At 43.8% G+C, this 27,677-nt stretch overlaps 1 protein-coding gene across 1 annotated transcript in view; it reads right to left on the bottom strand.

Annotated features, from left to right (window-relative positions):
• Nucleotides 1-27,677, bottom strand: part of FAM193B (family with sequence similarity 193 member B) — a 201,323-nt gene that overhangs the window by 18,351 nt on the left and 155,295 nt on the right. Inside the window, exons 8-9 of the mRNA XM_078652769.1 lie at nucleotides 26,246-27,221; nucleotides 20,160-20,235 (exon numbers count right to left, since the gene is read on the bottom strand). Of these exons, the coding sequence (XP_078508895.1) occupies nucleotides 20,160-20,235; nucleotides 26,246-27,221 (1,052 nt within the window). The remainder of the gene's footprint in view (nucleotides 1-20,159; nucleotides 20,236-26,245; nucleotides 27,222-27,677) is intronic.

Here is a 27,677-nt window from a genome sequence, read left to right on the forward strand (position 1 = left end):
CTGCCTTTGGCACTGTTACCTCTGTAACCCCCTCTACCCTGCTTGGGGTACGAGGACTGTGCACCACTTTTTGCGAATTGTGTTTGTTGACCCAAATGTCCTCTGGTAACACCACGTGCTCCTGAGCGACGAAAAGTGCTTCCCCTGAATTGTTGAGACTGAAGCGCCCCCATGGACTTAGCAGTCTCATTGTCCTTTTTAATCTTTTCCAGGGTGGTGTCAACATCTGGACCAAACAGTCTGTCTGGATTGACGGGCTGGTTGAGTATTGTAGTTTGAATATCGGGTTTAAATCCAGATATGCGAAGCCAAGCTTGTCGCCTTAACATGACGCTAGTGTTAATCCCCCTAGCCGCTGTATCAGCCACATCAAGTGCACACTTTATGGCTGCGTTTGAGATGAGCTTTCCCTCTTGTATGAGCATTTCGGCCCCTTCCTTAAACTGATCAGGTAGGTGTTGAAGGAGCTGTTCTAGGGTGTCGTAATGCGCCCTATCGTATCGTGCCAATAGTGCCTGTGTGTTTGCTATACGCCAGATATTGGCAGCTTGTGCAGCCACCCTTTTGCCGGATGCCTCAAGCACTTTCGACTCCTTGTCTGGGGGAGGAGCTTCACCCGTTGTTTGAGAGTTCGCCCTCTTGCGGGCATTGGCGACCACCAACGAATCCAGAGGCAACTGTCCCCGAATATATGCAGGGTCTCCAGGTGCTGGCCTGTATTTCTTTTCGATACGTGGGTTCACCACTCTCGCCCTGGTAGGTTCCTTCAAGATTTCTGGTGCATGTTTAAGGACACCTTTGAGCATAGGAAGTATTTTAACTGTTCTGTCTGAGACAGAGAAAGTGTCAAACAAAAAATCCTCCTCTACCGGGTCAGCATGCATGTCCACATCATGATTTGCCGCTGCCCGCTCTATCAAAGCATTAAACGCTGCTGAATCCTCTGTTGGTGATGTACGTGCCCCAAACCCCTGTGGATCTTGTACCACCTGATGTCCACCTTGGTCCCCAGTATCGCCATATGAGTCCAGTTGAACATCAGGGTCATTGTCAACTGGGAAATTGTACTGGTCATCTTGGTCATCATCCTCTCCACCTGATTGGTCGGGGGAAGGTGATGGACTCCTTCTCGGTGGTGGCAGAACAGGTTCAACAAGGGCTGGAATGTCCTGTCCCGGCCTTTTCTTTTTCAGTGGAATGACATAGGATTCCAGTGGTTGGGAAGTGATTTTCCTTTTGTAGAGGGTCAATTTCCCCGTTTGGGCATCTATGTAATGCTCTGATTGGTCTTCAGAGGCGTGATGTCGATCCAAGCTTTTGTGCGTGGAAGTGGCCGACGTGTCAGCAATTTTCGGCACCGATCTGGGTGCAAATGCCTTTGGTGCCACCTTAGGTGGCAGAGAGTAGAGAAGCTTGGCCGAGGTCTTCGGAGGTGTGTCCACCGATTTCGGAGCCGACGGCGTGGGAGCCGTTGACGACAAAGTCTTTTCCCGAATACGTTTGAGGGAGTCGGGGACCTGCTTAGTGAAGGAAGCAGAGGGTTTAGAAACTGACGGCCGATGTTCGGTAGCGTCGGAGTCCCTCGGTGTCGACGAGTTTTCCGTCGACGAATCTTCGTTACTAACGGGTCGCGGCGCAGTTGCAGCCTTTGGCGCCGACGATCCGGCATCTTTGTGCCGATGCGTAGTGCTCCCTGTCTGCGGGTCATGGCTTTTAGTTGACTTTGACTCGACTGTGCGCTTACTGGTAGGCGCCGCAGTGGCGGCCGAAGGCGTGTCAGCAGTCTTCGAGGTCCGCGCCGGAGCAACTGTGCTCGACACTTGATGGACGTCCTTCTTAGAGGATGATTCCTTGGGCACCTTTTGCGGCGCTGTCGAGTCAACAGTCTTCTTCGACTTCTGTGGGCCGGAGGTCGACGGAGTCGATGAAGGAGCAGGCTTCGCTATTTTGTGTTGGACGTCGGCCATTTTAGTTTTTGTCGAATCCGACGGTTTCGGTTTCGATTTTGATGGGACGTCGGCCATCTTTGGTGCTGTCGAATCCGAAGGTTTCGGTTTCGATACGTGTAATGGCGGCTCCGCGTGAGTGTCCGTGGCCGGGCCAGAAGGCGGGGCCGGGGATAGCGGTGCTGGGTCGTGGGTAAGGCCGAGTGGCGATCCCGTGACCTGAGCCTGAGTCATGTAGCTTTCGGGGCATAGCTCTTCCTCTGAGCTATCTTCCGCGGCCCCATAAACTTCTTCGTCGTCCCCTACCTCCGACGTATTCAAGGTCCAGGGCCTGTCCTTCGACTTGGTCTTCGGGCTCCGCCTCGACCTCAGTCGACGGTGGAGAAATCTGAAGATGATGGCTACTGCCTTCTTCTGCGGGGTCGAATATGTCGTCGGGTGCCGGGGCCGCTCGCTGGGCCTCGAGGCGCGCCGCGCGCCGATGCTTGAGCGTCTTTGACCTGAATTTTGAACAGGCCATGCAGTTTTCCTCGTTGTGGTCCGGCGAGAGGCATTTATTACAGACCGGATGCACGTCGATAGGTGGATATTTGGATCCACAGACGGGGCAGAACTTGAACGGGCTCCACTCCATGTTAAGTTCGTCGGGGTCTTGCTGCGACAAGAGGGCCTCGATGTCCGAAGAGTTACTCGACTCCGCAGAATTCCGGCTCAGAGAGTCGGAGGATGCTCGAGACCGTACGCAAACAATACCGACGCAGGTAACGAAGGCCTTTTGGCCTTAAGAACAAAGTTTTTCGGTTCCGACACGGAGACGTCGAAACCACATCCGAACCCAATGGCGGAAAAAAACAATCTGGGGATGGAGTCGATGCCCATGCGCACTGTAGTCCAGGGGAGGAGCCACCTATCTCGTGATACTTCGAACACTCTTCCAGGGCAACAATGTTTCGAAGACTCTTCCAGGACAACAATGTGCAATCATCCGGACCAAACACTAGGCGGCGATCTATGCAATAGATATGAATTTAGCAGCCCACATGCCTCGAACATATATGCGTGTTAAAGGCATTTTTGTGGTAAAGGAGATGCGTGGGAAAGGAATTCCGTTGTAACGCATGCGTGGTAAAGGCATGCGTTGCAACGGAAGTCTTTGTAACATCATACAACCAACGCATGGTAGCTAGAGGGACATCTGTGAAAAAACGTGGATTAGACAATAGCACTGCAGAGACCAGGTAGGCCATTAATTAATTATTAAAAGGAAGCACGTCGACAAGTAGTTTGGAGAGAGCCGGGGGTGGCCTCAGAGCGAGAGCTGAGCACCAGAGAAGGAGGCCCTGGGTGCGACTTAGTCAGGGTATCAAAGCGACTGCTACCAAGACATAAAGAGGGTTGAAATAAACACACCAAAGGCCAGTAACTGAATGTATGTGTGCGCGCAAAGGACTGTGTGTCTTTTTAAGCCCACGTTGCTGCTTGTTGACTAGACTGAAAAACAGGCGTCCTTTGCTGCTGTTAAAGAAGTGAGTGACGGTGCTGTTTATTTAATGCAGTACTACTTGCACCCAGGAATTCAGAGAATGAGTTAAATTTCCAGGCAGGCAGGGACAGCACTCCTTGATCAAACTGAAAAGTAAACAGGTGTCCGAGCTAGTGCTGCGTTAATCCTATCAACGAGAGGAGATCAATTCTTGTATACGTCAGAGACAGAGCATGCTCGCATTGCCATAAACATCTTGGCCTAATTATCCATTCTAACAGGACTACTTTTCTAGAGTGTCATCTCTGCTGTATTTCACTTGGAATGATTTTGCTTTCTGGAAATATAAACAGCATTTCAGGGTGAAAATAATATTAGTTTAATTTTTAGTCTGAGACAATGAATTTTTTATCTAGTGCACATTATCCACAATGTAGTTGTAATGCGAGATAGCGGACCCATACCTAGTAAACTTAACAGGATTTGATATTACGCGGTCAGCTTTTTTCTATTTTATTTTTTACTATACCATGTATCCATCTTCAGATGATATCATCTTGTTGTGCATCTCTATGCACTCTCCATGTTCTGCCAACATAAAATATGTACTTTTTTGGCCCATGCAGACCCACGAGCCCTTGTACACGTCCAAAGATCAGACTCCATTCAACCGTATAATTTACTGCCCTGCCAAAGGGCCCCTCTGATACTCCCAACTCAGCCATGTTTAGAGAGAATGTCTGATGTGAGTGAAACTGCAACTACTCTGTGCATGTTAAGAAGAATACATCCTGCAGGTTATCCTACTTTAGGTGTTTTTTTAAAGTTGTGCGCTGCAAGAGGTTTAGTCATCTTACTTCGCTTGCTTGTTTCAACATGAGTCAGGCAGTACCGCCTCACCATTTTCAGAGTTCACCCGCCGCCACTGTGTTCAAATTGACTTGGAATTTAAAAACAAAACCCCAATGAATCTTAAATAAGTGCAGCTGTTCGGCAAGGAAAATGTTTTCAGATATTGTACTGTATTGCTGAAACCTGTTGGGCATTCAAATCTGAGTTTACATTTATCAATTAAATACATTTGGAAATATAGCCATTGCAGTTCAATTTATACAACAAAAACAAAATAAAAATTGATAAATACAGAAAGAATGAGCAAAAAATAAATATGGATAAATACAGATGGAAATAGCAACAAAATGAATGCCATAAAACTGGGTGCACTAGCTACTAGCTATAATGGACCCAGGAACAATCATGGATCACATATAAGGGCGTACAAGTGGGTTTGATATGACCAGAGATAAGCTAAGGAGGAGTATTGGAGCGATCAACCATGCCATGCGCCGATCCCAAATGTGTACAAAATATGTAAGGCAAAGGAGAGTACCTCTCTTTTTAACATTTAATGATCCCAAATCAGTTCCTGATTTGGTAAATAGTGAATTTTTATTGTTAGCACTGAAGCAGCAGGGTTTGGACCAATATTAGTTTGTAGGCGTTGCAGAACTTTGATCAAATACAAGCACCTATGGTAACTATGGGTCAAATGGGGGAAGCAATAGTTTCTTACCCTGCAACTCCTGTTCTCTCAGAAAGGAAATTCCATTATAGTCATGAGCACTGAATAGTCCCGCTCATGTGCGGGGACCCCGGAGCACTTTTTCGTAACATAGTTTAGATTTTCGCCTTTCATCAGGAAGGCCTCCAGTCACTTAAGAAGGAAAAAGATTATGCAGCCTATAGGATTAAGCTACAATGGCCCAATTCTTCATCTCATACTTAAAAAGGGTCCAGGAGGAAGCATGTGTATCATTTCATGATGTTTTAATAAAACAGCATAAATCTCTTTCACAAACGCTTTTTTTTATAGAGATGAAGGGAAGTAGGACAGTGTAGCTCCATAGGCTGGCATTATACGATTATAAATAAGAGTCTGTATCTTTAAGAACCCAGTTATCACCAGTATCTCATCATGCTCAGTAGGTGGCCTTTGCTTCAAATCTTTTTGGGGCGAGGTATGATATTTAGGTCGCATGGTTACCACTGTCCACTCCACCAGGAAAGGTTGCTTATGTCTATAACGGCAATTCTCCTACGAAACTATTCCTTCCCTCGTAGGGGATTTCCATTGATAGTCATAAGCAATGTTAGAGCAGCAAGCCCATCCCTACAAGCAGCGTTGGGGAAGACAGGAAGAACTAAGTCAGCCATTTAAGCAAATAGATTTCTGAAGGAGGCCTGTCCTACTTGTGCGTCTGCTCTAGCATCAGCACCTAGGCAATAGTGCTTGGTAAATGTATGAACAGATCTCCACGTGGCCAACTATCTGGTATAGAGATATTCCTCAATAATGCATCAGTAGCTGATTTACCTCGAGTGGAGTACGCTTTACGTTTAACTGATACTATAGAGTTAGCTTTTTGACAGCACAATAGGATACAGGAAACTATCCATCGGGAAATGGACTGCTTCGAAGTGGCTCATCCGGTACAGACTGGACCGTAGTTGACGAACAAATGGTTAGATCTGCAGATGTCACTTCCTAAGATAAAACTTCAAGACTTCTCACTTCTAGAGAATGACAAGATCTTTCAGCTGGAGCAGAGGGATTCTGAAAGAATGTTGGTAATGATATGGTCTGGTTTACATGGAAATCCAAAATAATCTTCGGGAGGAATTTCGGATGAGTTCTCATAACCACTAGTGAAAAACTGTATGCTTCCTGAAAGCATAATGCTTGAATCTCGCTAACCCTGCGGGGAGATGTGATCGCCACGGGAAAAGCAGTTTTCCATGACAGATGTTGTACAGATGCCTTGTGAATGGGCTTGAAAGAGTTCTGCATAAATATTGAAAGGACTACATTGAATTCCCGGGGAGGTGAAGTACGCCGAATGAGAGGAAAAACCTTAAACCATTCTAGAAAATCCTTAATCACAGGCATTTTGAAAAAAAGAGGTGTGTGAAGGAATTTTTATGTTGGCAGTAAGAGCGGTTAAGTGAACAATTATAGAAGAGAATTGCAAGCCAGATTTTGACAAATGTAACTATGGAAGAATTATAATTTCCTGGCAAATTGTCTGGTCTATTTTCTTAGAGGAACACCACATGCAAATTCTCTTCCATTTGAAGGCACATGCAGAATGTGTTGAAGGCCGCTTAGCTTCTGAGGATGTTCATGCAGTCTCATGGCAGATTCAAGTGTCTGTACTGCACTAGGTCAGGAGCAATGCAGACAAATTTAAAAAAAGGAGACGCTGGATGGACCATCTGGACTCCAAACTTCGTTACAGGTCTGGTCTGCATGACTGCTTGAGATGTGGATAATTGGATCAGTGAAGATGGTCCATCAACCACCAATGAAGTGGCCACTCTGGAGCTATTAGGATCATCTTGGATCTCGAGTGGGACAGTATTATGAGGAATGATGGATCAGGTGACTTGGATGTAAGGCTTAGTGAAAATTGCCGGACTAGTCGATCCATTGGGCATTTCCCAGTTTGGCCTGGAGTCAAAGCTTTGCCATTTTTTATTAACTAAGATGGGGAACAAGTCGATGGCTTGAGTGACCCACAGTTTGAAGATGTTTTGGACATCGCCATGCAAGACCCGCTTGTGCTTTTCTTGCAGAACTCTGCTGAGAGAGTCTGCCTGAGCATTTTGAATACCTGGAAGGTGAGTTGCTGTGATAGTTAAGTCCCTGGCTATGAGCCATTTCCCGATTGCTTAGGCCTCGTGTGACAGAGACTTGGACCTCATCCCTCCCTGCTTGTTGAGGTAGTACATGGTGACTGTATTGTCCGTCTGAACAAGCGGGGACTGGGATCTGACTGATGGGCGCCACGCCTTCTGTGCCAGATGGACTGTGCGTAGTTCGAGGGGATTGATAGGTCATCTCTCTCTGTTACCACTTGCCCTGAATTTGGAAGTGATCATGTGGGCGCCCCATTAAGGGATAGTTTTGTCCCGTCTTCCCAATTGCTTGTCAGTTTGCTCCACTGGGCCTCAAGACATTCCTACAGAGGGTGCATGTGAGATGGGCATTCGGTGTGAGAAGGTGTAGAAGGCACTCAATCAAGAAGAGACAATACCGTTCTCACCGTTGGATGAGTGGCTTTCATGAGAGAATGACACTTCTGAAGGATCGATAAGCGTATCTCTTCCGAAGGACACACTCTTGCCTGCATTGTGTTGATGGAGGCTCCCAGATAATGGAAGGTTTGAACTGGGATAGGTGTTGACTTGCTGAACTTAACATGAAGCCTTAACCTCTTGAGGAAATTGCAAGTCCAGTTGTAATGAAGCTAGGCTTCCAGAAACTTTGATGCCTTGATTAGCCAATCTAGGTATGGGTAGACAAATATTCTGGATTCCTGAGATGGGCAGTAACTACTGCCAAGCACTTGGAGAATGTTCTGGGGGCTCACTTAAGGCCAAATGGAAGTACTTAGTACTGATAATGGTCCTGTCCCACTACGAACCTCATTAACTTCCGATGCGTTCTGGTGATTGGAATATAATAGCATGCATTGTGAAGGTGGATGGAAGAAAGCCAATCCCCCTGGCGGAATTGGAGATAGATTTGATGTAAAGCCAGCTTCCAGAGAGTTTCTTGCCAAATCCATCCGTTGGCAGTTTCAAGGTCTAGTATGGGTCTGAAACCATTATTGTCTTTCATCTTCACCAGAAAGTATCTGGAATAAATCCCTGTCCCTCTTATGTGAGGAATGGGTTCCACCGCCTGCTTTTGTAAGTGTATGTTGATTTCCGATCTTAGTAACAGGAGTTGGAAACCGAGCAGTTCCATAGGTATGGACAGTGGAGCACTGGTGAATATGGGACAATTCCATTTTGCATAGTATTCAGAACCCAGGTGTCTAGTGTTATGATTTGCCAATCTGCCAGACAACAAGAAATGCCTCTGCTTACCGGAGAGGGTATCAGAAGAGGGGAAAGTAGTAATTCATGGGTTTGATCCTGTGGTTAATTGTCTCCTTGAGCAGGCTCCTGAGTGGATCTTCCACTAGCCTGCTTCTGTTGGTATGGCTCAGGTAGCTGGTGCTGTTGTTGGCGCCCCTGAACACTCAGAATAGAAACAGTGTTTGTAGCACCTGAATAATCTCCTCTGCTCTCTGGGTCTCTCAAAGTCTAAGCTGACTGCCTTGTGAGTCGCCATTTTCGCTTTCATTTGTGCGGTCTCAATCATTGTGGCTTCCGAAGAGGGTACTACCGGAGAATGGGAGATTCAATATCCTCCGTTGAGATTTTGGCTTGAGGGATGCGAGGCGAAGCCAAGAATGTATTCTTAGAGTGTCGCAGTGGCAGTACTCTTGTGCCGCTAATAGCGAAGAGTCTGCAGCAGCACTAATGATTTGATTAGAAATTATTAATGCTTCATCTATGATTGCCATGAAGTCTTTCGATTTATCTCTGGGGAGATGTACTGCTAACTGCTGCATGGATTCCTATAGTGCCCAGTAACACCTGCCGAGAAGTGAAGTTGCACTTGCTGCTTTAATTGCGGTTTCTGGAGTGCTACAAACTTTATGTGATACTGAGTCTAACTTTCGACTCCTTATCAGCAGGCACTGTAGAAGTGGAAGTAGTGCCAGAGTGCTTTTTTGCCGCTACCACAATAACAGTCTGGAGATGGGTCTGTACAGAGAAAGGCAAGATCTTGTTCCAGAGGACGATATTTCTTTTGAAGCCTCGATGGAGTTGGTTTAACTGAGGCTAGTTAGGAAAAGACAAGAAAATGAAAAGGGAGGTCTCCTCACAATCCGTTAGGGGACGAGGAGAAAGACAATAGTTGCAGCGAACAAAAAGTCCCTAGTTGGCCTATAGATCAGGCAAAGAGGGAAATTCCTCAGTTAGATTAACATTGGGGTAGGGGGGAGGGAGGGGGAAGCCAATCGGCCAGAAGATGCCATCACCACATGAAAAATAAATCACAAAATATGAGGGAAAATCTTAAAGACACACTTCAAAACACAAGGTATATATATATGCACAAAATTTTTAATACACAGTATACAAAAATTGATAAAAATGTCAGTTTAAAAAAAACAAAAATGTACAATGAAATGTACATGGGTACCAAGCAATAATTTAAAAGCACAAGAACACAAGATTGTCGACGCAGCGTTTCGGTTTCTAGGATTTGACCTTCATCAGGACAGGGTTTCTTGAAAAGGAGAAGACGAGATCCTCTCTGTTGGGTTCTATGATTGTGTGGTGATTTCCAATATTAGGGTGCCACGTTCATTTGGATGATTTAGTAATTCTTAATAATTAGTATTCATGGTGTATCCGTTAGTCTTCACACCGATAAGATGGTTCGAATACGAACTCTGTGGAGGCTACCTTCTTCAATTGGTAAGTCTCTATGAGGGTCCTGTACTCTTAATTCAATTTGGTATTCGTGGTATATGCTTGAATCTTAGACCACCGCTGGGGTTGATGAAATGGGTCTCTTAAGAGGTTACTTTCATCAATTAGTAGTTCTCTGTGGGAGTCCTCGGGTGTCCTTATGTCATTCGTAAGCAAGGTAGGGGAGAGCAGGTAGCCACCGTTTATTCAATGTTCACTGGTCATTTCCAGGTATATATAATTTTAATGTGTTCCTTGGAATGGTAGTCCAATTACTGATGTCCCGTCGCAGGGAATTACTTGCTGCGGGGGACTGTGTAATCTCCACGCTGGGTACGTTGTATCACCAGGCTCGTGAATGTAGTTCGGCCTCCCTGCTACCTCGCGTCTCTCTGGTCACGAAACCAGAGAGACGCGAGGTAGCAGGGAGGCTACCTGCTCTCCCCTACCTTGCTTACGAATGACATAAGGACACCCGAGGACTCCCACAGAGAACTACTAATTGATGAAAGTAACCTCTTAAGAGACCCATTTCATCAACCCCAGCGGTGGTCTAAGATTCAAGCATATACCACGAATACCAAATTGAATTAAGAGTACAGGACCCTCATAGAGACTTACCAATTGAAGAAGGTAGCCTCCACAGAGTTCGTATTCGAACCATCTTATCGGTGTGAAGACTAACGGATACACCATGAATACTAATTATTAAGAATTACTAAATCATCCAAATGAACGTGGCACCCTAATATTGGAAATCACCACACAATCATAGAACCCAACAGAGAGGATCTCGTCTTCTCCTTTTCAAGAAACCCTGTCCTGATGAAGGTCAAATCCTAGAAACCGAAACGCTGCGTCGACAATCTTGTGTTCTTGTGCTTTTAAATTATTGCTTGGTACCCATGTACATTTCATTGTACATTTTTATGTTTTTTTTAAACTGACATTTTTATCAATTTTTGTATACTGTGTATTAAAAATTTTGTGCATATATATATATATATATATATACCTTGTGTTTTGAAGTGTGTCTTTAAGATTTTCCCTCATATTTTGTGATTTATTTTTCATGTGGTGATGGCATCTTCTGGCCGATTGGCTTCCCCCTCCCTCCCCCCTACCCCAATGTTAATCTAACTGAGGAATTTCCCTCTTTGCCTCATCTATAGGCCAACTAGGGACTTTTTGTTCGCTGCAACTATAGTTAGGAAAAGATCCATAGCGGGTTCTACGACACCTGGCACGATTGGCAGCAATGGTCTTGATGCTGACCTGTGTTGAAGTGTCTAAAAAATTACTAATGTTTTAGGAATTGGAGTCGTTATAGCAATATTGCGTTTTGCAACTCCCCTCACCAAGACCTCTTGGAATGTGGTGATACCATCCACTGGTGATATGCATTGAGGTGGGGAATCTGAAAGTGTTGGAGAGTATGGTCCGGTTGAAGTGAAAATGCATTCATGGTATGATGTCGAGACCAAGACAGTTGTGAATAGTGATGATGGCGGGAGCGCCTGGAAGAAGATGAGCACTTTGGGCTATAACTGTGGCTGCTTGAAAGATGGCGCAATCTGGACCGAGATATGGATCTCTGTACGGGAGTGACTAGTGCCGGTGTTGGAACCGCTGGAGGTGTTGGAGGAGGTGGTGGAAGAGATGGCACTGGAGAACATGGATCAACCCATGAAGGGGAGGATGTTCTAGAATACTCAGAATCTGGAACTGAATAAATAAGTCTTCAGTTTTTTCTTGCCTCTTGCAGCCTTGAAGATGTTGAGAGTTCGATGTCAACCGTTCTAGATGCCTCAACGTTGACCTGCTTGTCAACAGTGATAGTCGACGGCACCTCAATTTAGGTATGGTCCTCAACGTAGAGCTTCGGCGGCACCTCAATGTTGATCTGGATCTTAATGGCAACCTTAGTGGGGTCCACGTAGTTGAAAGACTTCGAAATCGAACGAGGCCTGAACATCGACGCTGTTTTCACCGAAGTTGATCCACCTTACCTATACGATGATCTCCTTCACTTCGAACAGATTGATCCTCTAAATGTCTACCAGGATGAATAGTGTTTTTCTGCATTCTTCTTCCTGTCAACTCTCCAGAGACAGATGAGAGCCCTGGCAGAGGACAGACCCTCTCCTCGCCCTGAGGTCCCACCTTCAGACGGAGTCTGTTGTCTTCTACGCTCTTCGGTTCTAGGGAGGCACATTTTCTCCCTGTCCTTTTGGGTGCATTCCTGGGCTCCTAACGGCACAGTCTGTAATTTTAACTCATATAATGACAGTCTATGGGGCTACACTGTCCTGCTCTCCATCTCTATAAAAAAAAAAGGGGGGTTGTGAAAGATTTAGGCTGTTTTCTTAAATCACGAAATTATACAATATGAAGAACTAGGCTATTGTGGCCTATTCCTATAGGCTGCATAATCACTTCCCTTCTTAAGTGACTCTGCAGGCCTTCCTGAAGATATATTATAAAAAAGTGCTCCAGGAACCCTGCATGTGGAGAGAAATATTCAGTGCTTATGTCTATCAATGGCAATTCCCTACGAGAGAAGGATTATGTTACTTTCCCTGTAGGCATCTGTTCGTGGCATACAGTGCTGTAGATTCACATCCTCTGCATACTTCTGCCATCTAGAGTTTAGTTCGGAATTTTGCAACTTGTTTTTCTTCGAAGAACTCTTTTCGAGTCATGAAGTAGAGCGAGTTTTCCGCTTGGTAGTACTGCGCAGAGGAATTGACTTTTGTTAGATTTTCCCGCAGGAATATAATTAAAGTGTCAGTATAAAGATGTTCATGCTAAAAGAATTGTGTAAACTGCAACAGCAACTGCCTCAGGCATCCGGGGAGGAGGGGGTGCAAGCAAATCTACAGCCCTGCAGGGCACAAACAGATGCTTACAGGGTAAGTAACAATCTGTTTGATGGCATGTGTGGCTATGGATGCACATACTCTACATAGACTGTAAAGCAGTCCCTTTAAGAAGCGGTGACTAGAATGTAGAAATTGCAGTAGGTTGAAAAAGTGTACATGGCACTGCCTGACCTACATTGGCTTGTTGGTGTGCTAATACGTATACACAGCAGTGTTTAGTAAATGCATGTGGCGAAGACCACATAGCTGCTTTACAAATGTCAGTTTTGGGGATATTTCCTAAAAATGTAATTGTTGCTCCCATTTTACGAGTGTGCTCTGGGAGTTACAAGTAAAGGTCTTTTGGCTTTAATGTAGCATGTTTGAATGTATTTTACTATCCATCTGCCTTAGCCAGATGTGGATATAGGAATACCTTAATGTGTTGGGGAAAAAGCTACAAAGAGTTGATCTGTTTTTCTGAAAGTTTCAGTTCTATGTAGTACGAGTACTCTTAACATATAAAGTATGAAGAGCTCTTTTCCCTTCAGAATTGGGGCCAGGGGGAATAAAAACAAAACAAGACAGTTAAATAGATTGATTCAGATGAAATTGAGAAACTACCTTTGGAATGAATTTTGGATTAGTCCGAAGTACAAATTTTTCTTTATATATTTGAGAGAATGGTTCTTCTGAGGTTAATGCCTGGAGCTCTCTAACACACCGGAGTGAGATAATGGCAACTAAAAATGCTACTTTTCATGATAGAAACTGAAGTGGGCAAGAGCCTAGCAGACACAATATTTAGGTTCCAGGAGGTTGCTGGAGGCATGCGTGGTAGAATGACTTGTTCGAGTCCTTAGATAAATGCTTTAACAACAGGAATTTGGAAGAGTAATAGATGTGGTCTATTTTGGAGACATGCAGCTATTGCAGCAAGATTTAAATCGAATGGCAGTGTATTCCAAGTTGGACTTTTGCAAATGAAGTTAATAGCAAATAATGTCCTGCACAGTGGCTTTGATAGGATTAATGTGTTTAGGTTGGCAATATCATACTATACGCTTCCATTTTGCAACAGAACAGGCTCTAGTTGTTGGTCTATGTGCCTATTTAAGAAAAGAAACGCATTCTGATGGGAAGTATAAATAACCAAACTAAGACCTCAGGAGCCAATTCGCTAGGTTAAGGATTTTGAGGTCTGGGGACCGGATTTGTTCTTGATTCGGAATGAGGTCTGGCTTGTTGGGGAGCTTCTCGTGTAGGACTACTGAGAGATCCAGGAGGGTTGTAAACCAGTGCTGACGTGCCCAACTGGGAGGTAATAGTATCTTGGTGAGAGAGGTCTGCCTGAGCCTCCAAACCAGAAATTGAATGAGAGGGAGAAGTGGAAAAGTGTAGGCAAATATTCCTGACCAACTCACCCATAGCGCGTTGCTCTCAGATAGTGGGTGTGGGAACCTGGATGTGAAGTTTGGGCATTTTGAGTTTTCTTTTGTAGCGAACAGGTCTTATGAGGAGTCGGTCATTTTTTAAAATACGGACGGAGGACTTGTGGGTTGAGTTTCCATTCGTGAGTTTGTTATATCATGTCCTGCTGAGCAGGTCCGCAAGATAGCTGTCTGTCCCCAGCAGATATTCTGCTAACTGAATGTGATGGTGAAGAGCCCCGTTCCATATGGTCGGAGAGGTGGGACAACTGGAAAAACCGTGTCCCCCCCCCATGTTTTCGTAGATAGTACATGGCTGTCATATTGTCCATCCGAACTAGGAAAACCTGTGAGGTAGATTGGGAAGGACGCTTTTAGTGCCGAGAGTTCTGAGTAGTTACTGTGTAAGGACTGATGTTTGGCATCCCAGAGGCCTTGTATTGTATTTTTTTTAATATGTGCACCCCAACCCGTCTCTGATGCGTCGGTTGAGCAACAGGATCCAGAAAAGCCACCCTTTCAATAAATTGTTCAGGTTCCACTAGGCATCTGTGCCAAAGGATTTATATCCGCCCTTGAAGCCTGAGCAGCGGAAGGAACCACAAGGTGTAGGAGTAGGAAGGGCTCCCATTGCTTTTGGGGTGTCAGTGTCTTTTTTCATTTGGTCTGAAGCGGAGTTCACTAGAGGGCCAAATAAATGCTCCTTAAGAAAAGGCATATTTAAAACTACCTGTTGAACCTTTGGCATAAAACCTGAGCCAGGTATGTCTTCTGAGCGAAATACTGGTGTTGATGCCCCTGGCAGCTGTGTCTGCTGCATCAAAGGCACATTTGATTGAATTATTGAGGACGGCCTGACCTTCACGGACTATTTGTTGGCTCATTTTTTTTATGTTCTTCTGGGAGATATTTTAGCAGTTCTTCAATTTTATCCCAGTGGGCCCTATTGTAACGTGAGAGTAGGACTTAAGAGTTAGTAACACGCCAATGATTGGCTGCTTGAGTTGCAACCAGTTTCCAAGCAGCATCAATGTGTTTGTTCTCTTTCTCAGGCGGTGAGGTATCACCAGTTGCCTATTTGCCTGTTTATGAGCTCTGGTAGGACCTGGTTATGTATAGAAAGTGGGTTAGAGTGAGACACTTTACATTTCTTATCAACCCGTGGGGTTATATAGCTCCGACATGTACGGGTTCTTTAAATATATCATATGTGTGCCTTAGCATGCCTGGAACCATGAGCAGAGACTGGATGTCTTTATGGGTGGATGATAGTGTCAAACAGGAATTTTTGTTCTAGGGATTCCCTATGAAGCAGGGCTCCATGAAAGGTAGCTGCACTGGCAACTACTTGCTGATAAGCACTAGCATCTTCTGGTGATGAAGGGCGAGCTGGGTAAAGCTCAGGGTCGTTGGGAGTAATGGGGTCTGTATTATAAACATCCCAAAGATCTGATTTGCCTAATGGTTCCACCCCAATACCCCTGTTGGTGAACCTGCAAGTGTGTGGGCTAGAGGGACAAGATGTGAAGGAGGAGATGGTGGTGGGGAATGTGGAGGTGGTGGTGGAAGAGGATGATGTGCAGGGTTTGTAGCCTTGTCTTTTGTCTTCTTTTTGGGGAGGCACAGAAATGTTCAAGCCCTACTCAAATAGTAGCCTCACCTCCTCCAAAAGGAAGTTATGCTTCACCATGTACCTTCTTGAATGTGGCTATTCCTCTGTTTAGTGTCAATCTTTTCAGTAATTGGCTCAACCGAAGAAAAAGAAACCAAAGAAAGCTTTGAGAGTTTAAGTATAGTCTATTTCGGAATCAAGGCTTTAGATGATTTCTTTTCCAGGCACCTAAGGAGATGGAGTCGGTTGTCAGGTCGGTTCCGCAGGCTTGGAGGCGACAAAAGATTGCGCTCGATCCGATGAGGCATGTGCCGAAGCAGAAGGCTTATGTTTAACTACAGTTTAACTACAGTTTTCAGAGCCAGGCCCGAAGGTGGGGCATTAAAGACTTTTCAGATCCATCCATGGGCCGAAAGCAGTGGCAGTCTGTCGACCCCTAGAAGTGGAAGGAGCGAGTATTTAGAACTCTTTTTTGGTGGAGCAGGGTTGGAGGCAGCAATACTCAAGCACTGCCGAAAGGCAGGGTGTACTCTAGCTCTTCCTCCACATCCGAGCCGGAGATCTCCTCGATGGAGAACACAATTTCTTTCTGGCTCTTCCTGGGCATGCTCCTCAACAAAGCTATTGGGGAGTATCATCCTCGCGGCATCATGACATTTCCAGTTGAAGTGCCCTTTGATCACAAAGTGTCTTTTTAGATCGGAAAGATTTGCAGGCGTTGCAAGTCAGCTTCATGGTGGTCTGGCGACAGGCAGAGGTTGCATACATGGTTGTAGGTTGGTGTGTGGAATTTTAGCCTAACACTGCTGGCAGAATCGAAAAGGTGTTCCATCAGGAACACATCTGTACCAACAGTACACAAGGAAAGGTAGGCCCAAGATGAGTGACATCCTGAAAGGTGATCAATGGATGCCCGACCAAACGAAGATCGGGCTGCAACGGTTTGGAAAAGTGCGATCGAAATTCACCATACAGTTGAAGACAGGATAGGAATGAAGACCTGTACTAAACAGAGTTGAACACTCTTGGTAGTACTACTGCATTGTGTCTACAAGTGAATACAACCCTGACTTTCTCACCCGGAAGTCCGCTCTACCCAGAGTGGTCCTCTACAATGCAGGTCTTATGTTTATTTATCTGTGCACCTTTCAAGTTATTCCCTGAGAATAAAAGCAGGCGTCCTACCGGTCACGAGATAGAACAGCCAATTCACAGCAATCCTGCAGGTGTTGGCAAGTACAACATCCCCCCTTTTTGTTGCAGTTCTCCTTCACTATTGTGATTCAGCCAGCTTCACCTTCTGCCTTATAACCAGCAACTGCTTCAGCCAGACAGTTTCTACAAGAGACCCCAACAAAATGTGGTGCCCCTGCGTTTCATTTAGCCCTCCTAGGCAGTTGTTCTCAGATTTGTTTGCTAGAGTGACAGGGCCCTCCTACACTGGACAATGACATGCGCTAAGTCATTTGTGGCCTCGAGTAGCCTGCATCCACCACCCACATCTTGCATCCCCTCCCCAAATTGGTTACTGGCTCATCACTGTCACCTTTATACCTAATCTTTAACACTCCATGTATGACAGTGTGAGCATCCTACGTCAGTCACAGGAGAAAGTGATTTTCACATGTGCCTTTTAAGCCTTCCAGGGCAGTCATGTTGCCAAGTAGGAGAGGTTAGATCCTAAAAGGGGTTGGCTGTTCACTGCACAGGGACAATCAATGTGGTCTTGTTGGTAATTAAGAAGAGGCAACATTGCTGCCTTTAGCATAGTTGACCTTCAGTGAATGTTTATTCAGCTGGGCTATCAGAGCAGTACCCGGTATATAAAGGCAATATACCCGTAAACAACTTTAAGGAAAAACTAGTTTTATGGATCTTCACATGATGTGAACTTATAACAGATTCAGGCTATAAAGGTTCAGTTTCATCAATATACATTTAAATACAGTAGTTCCTGCAGTATCATGTATCTGTGGAAGATCATCTGACACAGCATGATCCCCATTTCACCGCCAATGATGGCAAATAGTTACTTGGTGGGAGTTCTTGGTTATTAAGCAGCATAGCCAAGCCAGCACTCTTTAACCCCTGTGACCTTTGTTACAAAACCTAAAGGAAACAGTCTTGCTGAAATAGATCAGACTTTTGGGCTATCCTTTGTTGTATGAAAACAGAAGCGGTCTGCTGCTGTATCTGTTTCATGACAGAGGCTGAATCCAAAGTGACACTACAAGAGCCATTAGATTAGGGCCAAACACAGTTTAGTTAAAAAATAAATATGTATTGGGTACATGGCTTTCATGAAAGATGATATTCGTTGTAGAGTTTTTTTGGATGAACTACTACTTTGCCGAACTACCAGAACTTTGTCAAACCAAGCACATAGCCACTGCGGATCCATGCAAGGCATGATATTCTTGTTGCGAGTAAATTAAAGTAGGCTTTTTCCCCTCCCCGACCTCATCCCCAAATATGCAGGAGGCAAATGCGATTTTGCACAACATGCTACTGAATAGAGAGTTTTATGAGGAACAAAGTCTAATGGAACCACCACAGCTGATTTCCCAAATAAGTCCTAATTGCGCCCAACCTGTTCGAAGAGGTGCCATTTCTAAAGCATTTGAAGAGAAGATACCCTCCAGTGCTCACAAGGGTCTAACACTTAAAGCACATTAAGGCTGGAAACGCAAATGAATTTAAAGCTCAGACCAGAGTTCAATCACACCCAAACTAGCTTGAGGAATCAGGCAAAAGAATACAGCCTAGATTATCAAGGATACTGGCCTTCCATAATCATTTGGTGTTCTTGCTTTACTAAACACCTAAGATCAAGCAGTCCAATCCTGAAAATAGAGCATGTGTACACAGTTCTATAAGTAATGTCTGCAAATCAATTAGGTGTAGTAAAAATCCACTTGTGTTGAGGCGATTTGGGAAAAAGGCTGGATTTCTTATCCTTTTGCCTCTATTTAAAAATAAGGAGCAACTCCTCTGTGCAGGGCTTTCTCAGATAGTAAAACATGCCCAGTAAACACTTCTTTTGAAATCAATCTGATACTCGCTTCTGGTTTGTGAGTGCTTTTACAGCTCCTCCTCTCTTCTGTATTCTAAATAGCATGTTGGGTTAGTGTTAAATGTGGTGCTTATCAATAACATGATGGCTGTCACAATGATGCCAAGCTTAGGACTTCCATGGATGCAATAGAAGAAAACCTGCCAGGCAAATTACGGAAGCCAGAAAACACCATTCAGGACATGACTAGCATACACATAAAACGGTCAACAATGTCCTTTGAAAAATTTGTCTAAAGTAGTGCTCACTATAACTTAAAAGGGTACATACACTGATATTCTTTATATCAGCAAGCCAAAGAACTCTTAATAGTCCTATCACTGTAAATTCAGGGTTATGGCTAACTTGTTGTATCATTAGGATATGAGCAATGGGCGCATTTGAAAGAAAATTATAGTTGGTACTGGAATACTAGCCCTTTGACAATGTCTGCATACTGGTAGGCTTGTTGTTTCTGAAAAGATAATTGCCTTACTGGGGTTTGTACTATAAAAGTAGTGAACTCAAGCCTCTCATCTGGCAAACAGATGTACCATGAAAACCATGCTGGCTAGATAGTTTGTCCCGTTTTGTTGATCTTCTGGTGTAAAGAGGCTCACTATATGACAATTATTTTGTTACAAAATCTGCCCTTTCATTAAAATCAAAACGGATGCAATGATTCAAAAGCTATAACATTTTTGTAATGAAAAACATGAGCTGCTCTATTCCTTCTGTATTGAAAATGTAGAAAAATAAAGAAGTCTAGTGTACACTGTTTAAGGATAACTCCTGACATGTACCACGCGGTAGAGAATATCAAAGAGTCAGTAAAACAGAAGACACAATGGTAGGAAAAATTTCTGCTTTTACAATGGAAGAGAAAACATGCACTATGCAACAGTTGGAAGATTTGTTGCTAATGGTAAGACTACAAGTTAAATATGTTCCCAAGTCCCGGCTTGCAGCCTCTTTTTGACCAGACCGATCCCTAGTCTTAAACGGGGTACCAACCAACAAAACGCACCACTGCTCCAAGCCGCCCCAGTTCCGCCTAACATTCGTTAATCACTTTCGTTCACAAGGGTGTGATCAGCTATATACGCATTGTCTCATTTTCCAACGTTTTGATATTACCTAGCGACTAGATTTCAGATGAAGTACATTTTATATTGTTTTTCCAACACTCCTACCCACCTCTGCAAGGTGCAACCCCTAAAAAATGTTTTTTTTAAAAAGCTCATGACAAAACCAGTAAGGAACTGCACTTAGAAACTTGCAGTCTGTGGGGATCTCAGGGAGACTGGGGAAAGGAGGAAAGAGATTAGGTCCAGATGCCAAAGACCGATTCCACCCACTGAGAAGTTCTAAGTGGGTGAAAAAAAAAATGTGCCCACTCTCACCTCTTGAAGTACTCCACCTCTCGATCCGTTTCATCCATCTCCATACTGTCAACATCCTTGGGAAGGAAAACGTCATCTATACAGCAAGAGATAATCCAAGACAGGAGTAGTCCAATTAGAAAAACAAACCTTGTAATCTGCTTCTACAATTAGCTCTAGCAACCTTTCCCAAAGTACAAGGATCATGGGGTGCAATGAACCCAGCCTTTCAGGATACTGCTGCACCATAAGACTTCATATAAAATCAGAGGAAGGTCAAACATTACTCACCTCAGTAACGCCCCTTCATCTAGTCCTTCAACCTGTTCAACTACATGTATAGTACACCATTCACTTGGACAGTGTACTAATATTTTAAAAACCAGGAAACCCAAACACGTGGCTTTGCTCTCTACAGCCAGCTCCTGGTATGTTGGCCATCTTTTATCTGCATTAAAAGTAGGCACTAGAGACAGGAACGGCGAAGACACAAGGTTCATCAGTGGGATGACGGAAGTAATGAGCAGGAACTAGGTTCATACATAAAGTTCTTAACCATATGTTACCCAGTTGAAGTGTTAGTACAAAGCAGTATAACGTATAGCCAAAGAGGTCATACAGCACAAGACCTAAGCGGTACCATTGTGAAACTAACATCCAATTCACAGTGCTTTGAGGATGTGTGTGTAGGGGCCTACGTGGAGGCTTTATAAATATAACCAACTGGGGTTATGTGTCAAAGGGCAGAGAGCTGGTTTTGAACAGGCATGTAAACACAAGTTCCAGAGGGGTAGAGGAAGAGGGAGATTAATATAGAAATTTCTTGGGAGATTTACTTTTAATACAGGATAACATCCCACATACCAGAGACACTTTAGCTGCCTCTTTGCCAAGTGTAGGGGCACCAGTAAAGGACAAATTCAAGGACTGATGAACTCCAATCTGTTTAGGTGAAAAATACACAGGAGGAGCGGTACCTGAGGGCAAAATATGGAGAACCCACTCAATATTTTGGGCAACTCCCTACGATACTAAATATAAATGATCTAAAGGGATTTAGTAAACCAGAACATCAACTGAGATGGCCGTACATGCCTAATTTGCTTAAGACAAAGCTCAAGAAATGGCGAGATCTGTAGAGCACACCATTGTTATTATGGATTGTTCTAGAGCCAATAACAAAAGATGGAACATTTCCTCGCTGCTTTGAAGATAGCTTACTTTTCATCCAAGCGATTAAGGTCATGTCAGCTCAAATTACCGATAGGGCTAAAGGGCCTCCCTGAGCAACAGGTCAGTGTGTACGTCAACTTTCTTCCTATGTCTGAGAAACATACATGATCAAACCATACAAAAACTACCAAAATTCTATCAAAGTGGTGTTACCAACAATGTAGTGAAGCACATTGGGGCTGATGGGACATGGCAAGGAAATAGTAATAGAACTTCAACCTTAAATGGCAATTTTTTTCATAGAAATGGCATCTCCCCACCCAAGTCGCCTACTCAGAACATCACCATAATTCTGAAATGCAGAAAGCTATATTGGAGGAAATCTCCTCCGTGATCAATCTTTCTCCACACACCCAAGTACCGACACTGATCTCAAATGGCTTATTGTAATCTGTTCAGTATGCGTACTTCTTAGCAGAAGGCAATCACTAAATGAATTTTCCATTAAAGCAGCTTGGACTGAAAAAGGTGCATCCCACTGATGTCAAATTAAACAGTGAGTTGTTAGTGTAGATCAAGACACTTCAATAATTCAGCTAAGGGCTTAGAAATTTCCCAACAATTCTCAAACAATGAAAAGCATGTATGTACACTGATATGACCATAGCACGTGACCCACATGAACACTATGGCAACACTATCCATCATGGTCTCTAGTGAGAATTAGTCTTGATTTCACATGTGGGATTGCTCAAAACTGAAATCCAGCAAGTTGATCTTTAGCATTCACATTAGGGAATCAGATGTTAAATGGATCTGGTTAGCTTAAGCAAGATAAGAGGTGTAATTCATTTTACCACTATCACAGGTTTTCCTTCAGACTGTTGGGTACCAGAAATCTGCAGGTCTGAATTTCTTTCTAACAAATTATTAGCCAAATAAAGCCACAAAGGTCTCACGTAAAACTTGCACAAACTGAGGACATTATGTCAAGAGACTCAACTGTATTAAAATAACAAGCTGTTGGGCCTTCATTAGACTGAGAATGTGTCTTTATCAGTACAAAGACTTGGTCTTACAAGACAGAGTAAAAAGCTTTCAGTGCCACATACAGCACAATGTAAAAGAAAATCCATAGTTAAAATTTCTGATCAGGGCCCGTTTCTTTCCATTTACTGATTAGAAGGCAATCATCTCATCTGCCTAAATCTTAGTAGGACTCTGGAATTGAGGCAAATAAAACAGAGCTTTGGTAATGACCACCTCTCTTCTCCACAACAACGAACTTTAATGAATTTCAAAGGATGGGAAAAGTGGATGAGGCATGGCAACAGGCGATGTGAAAGGAGGCATCGCTCACAATTAATGAAGACAGAAATTATCCCTATTGCAGCGACTCAAGTATCTGGGATAAGGCAACCAATTTATAATGTTGCAAAAGGAAATTTTCCTTGTAGGAAAAAATGCCCATAATTCAGAGAAATCAGACACACCCACTACTTCACCACAATCTATTAAAATAAAAAACATTCTATCCAGACTAAGAAGCTTTTGTAATACAAGGATTAGACTATTCTGATTATTATGAAGGTGATAAAAAGAGGTCCCATGAGGGGAAGGAGACAAATGGCTTGCGTCAACTGGTGAAGTGATAGAGGATGACGTTATTATGAGCAGCATGGCAAATCAGTTTTTTTTTTTAAGGAGAACTCCTTGAATTGGTAATTTGAAGATCGAGAGGCATTTCCTTGTTAAGCACACATACTGTTTCGCAATGTTTGAATTTCTCTTTATCAATCTACATACACATATGATAAGGAAGGCTCAGCAATGAGAACTATCAGTCTTGGGGAAAAAAGAAACTTGACAAATAACCTCCGCATTTAAACCTAGGCCATGTGTACCAGGTAAGGTAACTTAGCAATGCTTCTTCTCTTGCTGCAGTACCCAAAGCCCCATTTTTAGTCGCTTTGTCTTCTTGGCTGCATTAAACAGCTGAACTGTCAAATAGATACCTTATAGCAATGTAACCTCAGTCATGTGAAAAGATAACCTATTTCTAAAAGCTTTGTCTTTCCCATAAGCAGAAAACTTTTGTTGTCGGAGCCAAAGTTGAACCAATGTAAAACTTATATACCAACTTTATATAGAAACTTTTTTTCTTTGATCTGAGGTGTTAACAATGATTCAGTGGGAGCCTAGAGCTGCGAAATCATACATACTCTAGTTGATAGACCATGGAGGAGCGCACAGAGCAGTAGTAGGGAAGAGAAAAGAAACCCCATATGGGACAATCAAGACTTGTAAAGAATATTAGGTCGAGCACCTTGGAAACTGTTGATGTGAAGTTGTCTTTCAACCATACATTGTTCCTCACAAATGAAGCTTAGAAAAAGCCTGTCTATCATTTATGCCAAGAAACTGAATCAGTTAATGTCCGTGTCTGTTATGAACTTTGCTATACCAAGCGGAGAGAATGGCTAGAATGGGGCCAGTGGCACTGGGATCCCGTTTTAATTGCCTAGTGTTGTAGGTACCCCTACATGCCTACGTTGAGAAAAGGCCAAGGACAGTACCAATGCAAGTGAAGGCTACTGGATAAGTACGCCAGCCTCAATCTATCAACATAATCTGCATATACATTGGCTGCACGGCCCTATACTACAATGGCGATGGATTTAAAAGCGATTAAGTGTTCAGCCTAAGCAAATCTGGTTTTGAAGAGCCAATCCTCTCTCTCATCAACAGTTCACGAGCCTCCAAGAAATCCTATGATGTGGAGGATGGAACCAACCGGAACCTCGCTGCCAAAAAGACCACCAGCTGGGAGAACAGATGCAGAGAAGAGTGATGGGCACCACAGGCATTTTGCAGAGAGGTGTGGAGGCTTTACTAGTGGCAGAAAAGAGAACAGAGTTGTTTTTACATGGGGGGGGGGGGGGGGGGGGGGGAGAGGTGGAGAAGAAAACCCTTCTAGGCCAAATTCCTATCTGGTAGCCTTGCATAGGCTGGAAAGTTTAAACTGCCTGAGGTGTACGAGTTCCGGGACGAGAAGAGCTTCTGCTGTTGCTCCCAGATACATCTCAGATTTCATTTTCAAACAAAGAAGCTGCTCATCTGCTTAGGTCCAAGACCGTCATGGTGACTAGCTAACAATCGGAACTTAAAGCAAACAAGAAACACAGTGACCCCAAGTATCCCACTACTTATGTGGGACGTACTGAGATTATGACAGGTATGATGGAGTTAAGAATGACGTGAAAAATGACCCAATCACAAATTGCTAATGTGATTTAGTCAGGAGAGTGGGTAACTGGTTGCAACAGATTTCCCTTATACAGTGAAAGACAAATCTACAGTCTTTATTTAATTTTGACTGCTTTTGTTCTGATCGCTTAGAGGAAGGGTTTTACAGTCTAAAATTCCTGCTTACGTACATGGAGTTCCAGATCTATATGCTCCATGGCCAGATAACAGCAAGGTCTCCGCCCAACGTGCATCCTAGGCTAAATTCCATTAATCACCATTTTAATAATATCTGCTTTGTAGCACAACGATGGAAAAGACAATTCTAGACCTTTTGCATAACAGCCCAACAGCCATGGTCTCCTACATATTTACTGAATGTTAATGTTTTATGGGCCTTTTATAAAAAAAAAGAAAAAAAAGACATGTAAGGTAGAATGGCTGCAGTCCTGTAGATCAAGGAATCTCTGAACCCAGCAAGCTGATTCCAGTGATTATAAAAAGAAAGGAGCAGGGTCTTTTATTGGTAGTGCTGACAGATCAAACATCTGCCAATAATCATCCTTTAGAATAAGGATCAAATCCAGGTTGCTGAAAGATACCAACCCGGAGTTAACCGGGCATTTCATCATCTCCCAATTTCAGCCTCATAGGGAATACCAAGATTTAAATTCTTTACACTTGTGGTTGATAGGTACTGTTCTATTGCACTTAAGAGACTGGGCCGGTCAACAGAAAGATAGAAGAGGGCATGGAGAACTTGAAGGAGTTGGTTCGGGAAAGTGTGGGGTATTGGCACTGGAAATGATCAACAGAACAGCTTTCTGTGATTATGGTTCAATAGTGAAGGTGGAGTGGAAGTATACTGTGTACCTCCCGAACAACATTTACCGGATGTAGAAGCATGTTTAACACAAAAAAGCCACTGGGAGTCTCAGCCTTGGCTTGAAGTGACAACATGTTTAGCATGGCCTAGACCATCTTATTTTGGCTTGTGCAACCGTAGTTAGTAGCTATGCAAGATAGGAGGACTTCTGTAGTACCTGTACTTCTTTAGATAGCATTAAAACTTCTCAGAAGCACTTCACTAAACCTGCCATACAGCAGTCTAAGGATGTTTGCCTAAACACATCAAGCCGTGCAAATGCAGGTTAAAAAAAGCTGAAGCAAACAACCTTGATTTAACTCCTGGGTGTAGGAGATTCAACCCCACCATTTTAATCAGGGTGCAGAGCATCTTTGTTTAATAACATGTTGGATGCTTAACCTAATCCAGGTGCTTTTCGACTCTAATCCCAGTTTGCAATTTAAGGCAAGAACAGTTTTTCTTTTTATACACAAAGATGCATCTGAAGTGCAACAGCAGTGTGGTGTGCTGTTGCTGTTCAGAAAGGATAAGCATTTCTGTGCCAAACAAAGCTTTCAGATAACTGGATTGCACCTCAAAATGATCTCAGGCCTTGAGGTACACAATTCATGTTTTGGTCAATATACAGTGGCATAGAAAATTAAGCTAGCAAATCATACAATGGGATTAGAGATATTTTACTCAACAAACTTCTTGGAGACCAATTGAGCTTTTCCTAACTGCTCAATTAAAACACCTTGAGCAATATAAAGTCACGAACACACATGCTAAGACGAGTAGAGGTCAAGCACAAAGCATTATAGGAAGGCTTGTCACTCACCGACTGTACCCTGGCCTTTACCGGACCGGTTCTTGCTCTTCCGACTCTTGCCCTTCGGCTGTGGAGACCCTGCTGGTGCTCCCCCTGTATTTTGAGACACTCTCTCACAAGCAGTTTCAACTTCAGAACTGCGCAGGGTTTTATAGTCTATATTCTTCTCTACTTCCGGCCTGGGGGCGCTGCTCTGAGTCTGTCCCCGCCCATTGGTCCTACCCTCTATTCGTTTATCTGTGTGTTCATGGCCTGGGTGCACAACTGGGGTGGGTCCAAGCTTTGGTGAGGTCTGGTTGCAAAGGACAACACTTTCAACTCGTGCTGCCTCATTAGCCAACTTATTGGACTCACTTTTCTTAGATGAGCTGCTCTGCTTCTTGCTCTTCTTTGACCGAAGCACTGGAGGTGCAGGCTCTTGAGGTTCTGGAATAGCTGATGGCAAAGTTGAGGCTTCCTGTGCCTGCACTATGTCAGACCCCTGCTGCGACTGCACACGAATCATCCTGGAAAGGTTTGGCACCGCACTCAGTCTCTTAACCATTCCATTTTCAGGCTCTGGCAGAGGAGTGCTGCCTGGAACTTTTGTGCATGGCTCCTGCTTTACCTCATCTTCTTTAGTGGTCATCTGCTTTTTAGAGGATCCCAAAGTTAGGGGCGACAGGTCCAGGTCAATTTCAGAGAGATCAGAGCATCCATTGATATGGGACAGCATGTTCTTCTGCTCCAATACAGCAGCCTTCTTGGGAAAATCATTCACGTCAAGATTCAGGTCATATACGCTGAAGCTTGCACGGATGGAATCCTTGATTGTGTTCTTGATTTCCTCTAGCCGGCTTGTCAAGAAGCTGTTCACCCTATCGAGCTCCAGCTGGGGCCACTGAAGCAGCTTCTCATCCTCCTGCAGCTCCATATCCTGGCCCACTGGGGGGCTACGCTCAGATCGTCGTTGTGCATCCGCCTCCAGCTGTGCCTTCTCTTTTTCCTGAAACAGGGAAATAACACATTAGAATGGCAACCCAAGGAAAGAGGCAACTGTTAAAATAATTTAAAAATTCTCTAGGGACCATGAAAATTGCAGGTCATTGCTCGAGGACAAGTAGACTACATAATACCCAACAGATCAGCCGTGTCATCTGCAAATTCCAGGCCTATAATTAGCAAGGATGGGGCAAAAGGAATCCGCTCTTAAGTGTGAGCTAACACACTCAAAAGTTATATTTAAGGAGTTATAGCCCTCACAAACATACACTCACATAGCATCTTTTCTTAAGCACCTCTATATAAAATCCGCATAAACAGGCACCCTTACTTTAAGTGATTTCTTGCAAAAGCTCCAAAAATACCATTATAAGTAGAAGAATATTCCCAGTCGGGTGGCTTGAACTTACTGTTCTTGTACTTTTTAAAAGCCTGAACATGTTAATTAACTCCCCCCACC

This window comes from Lissotriton helveticus, chromosome 7, assembly GCF_964261635.1.
Source record: "Lissotriton helveticus chromosome 7, aLisHel1.1, whole genome shotgun sequence".
NCBI classification, from domain to species: Eukaryota; Metazoa; Chordata; class Amphibia; order Caudata; family Salamandridae; genus Lissotriton; species Lissotriton helveticus.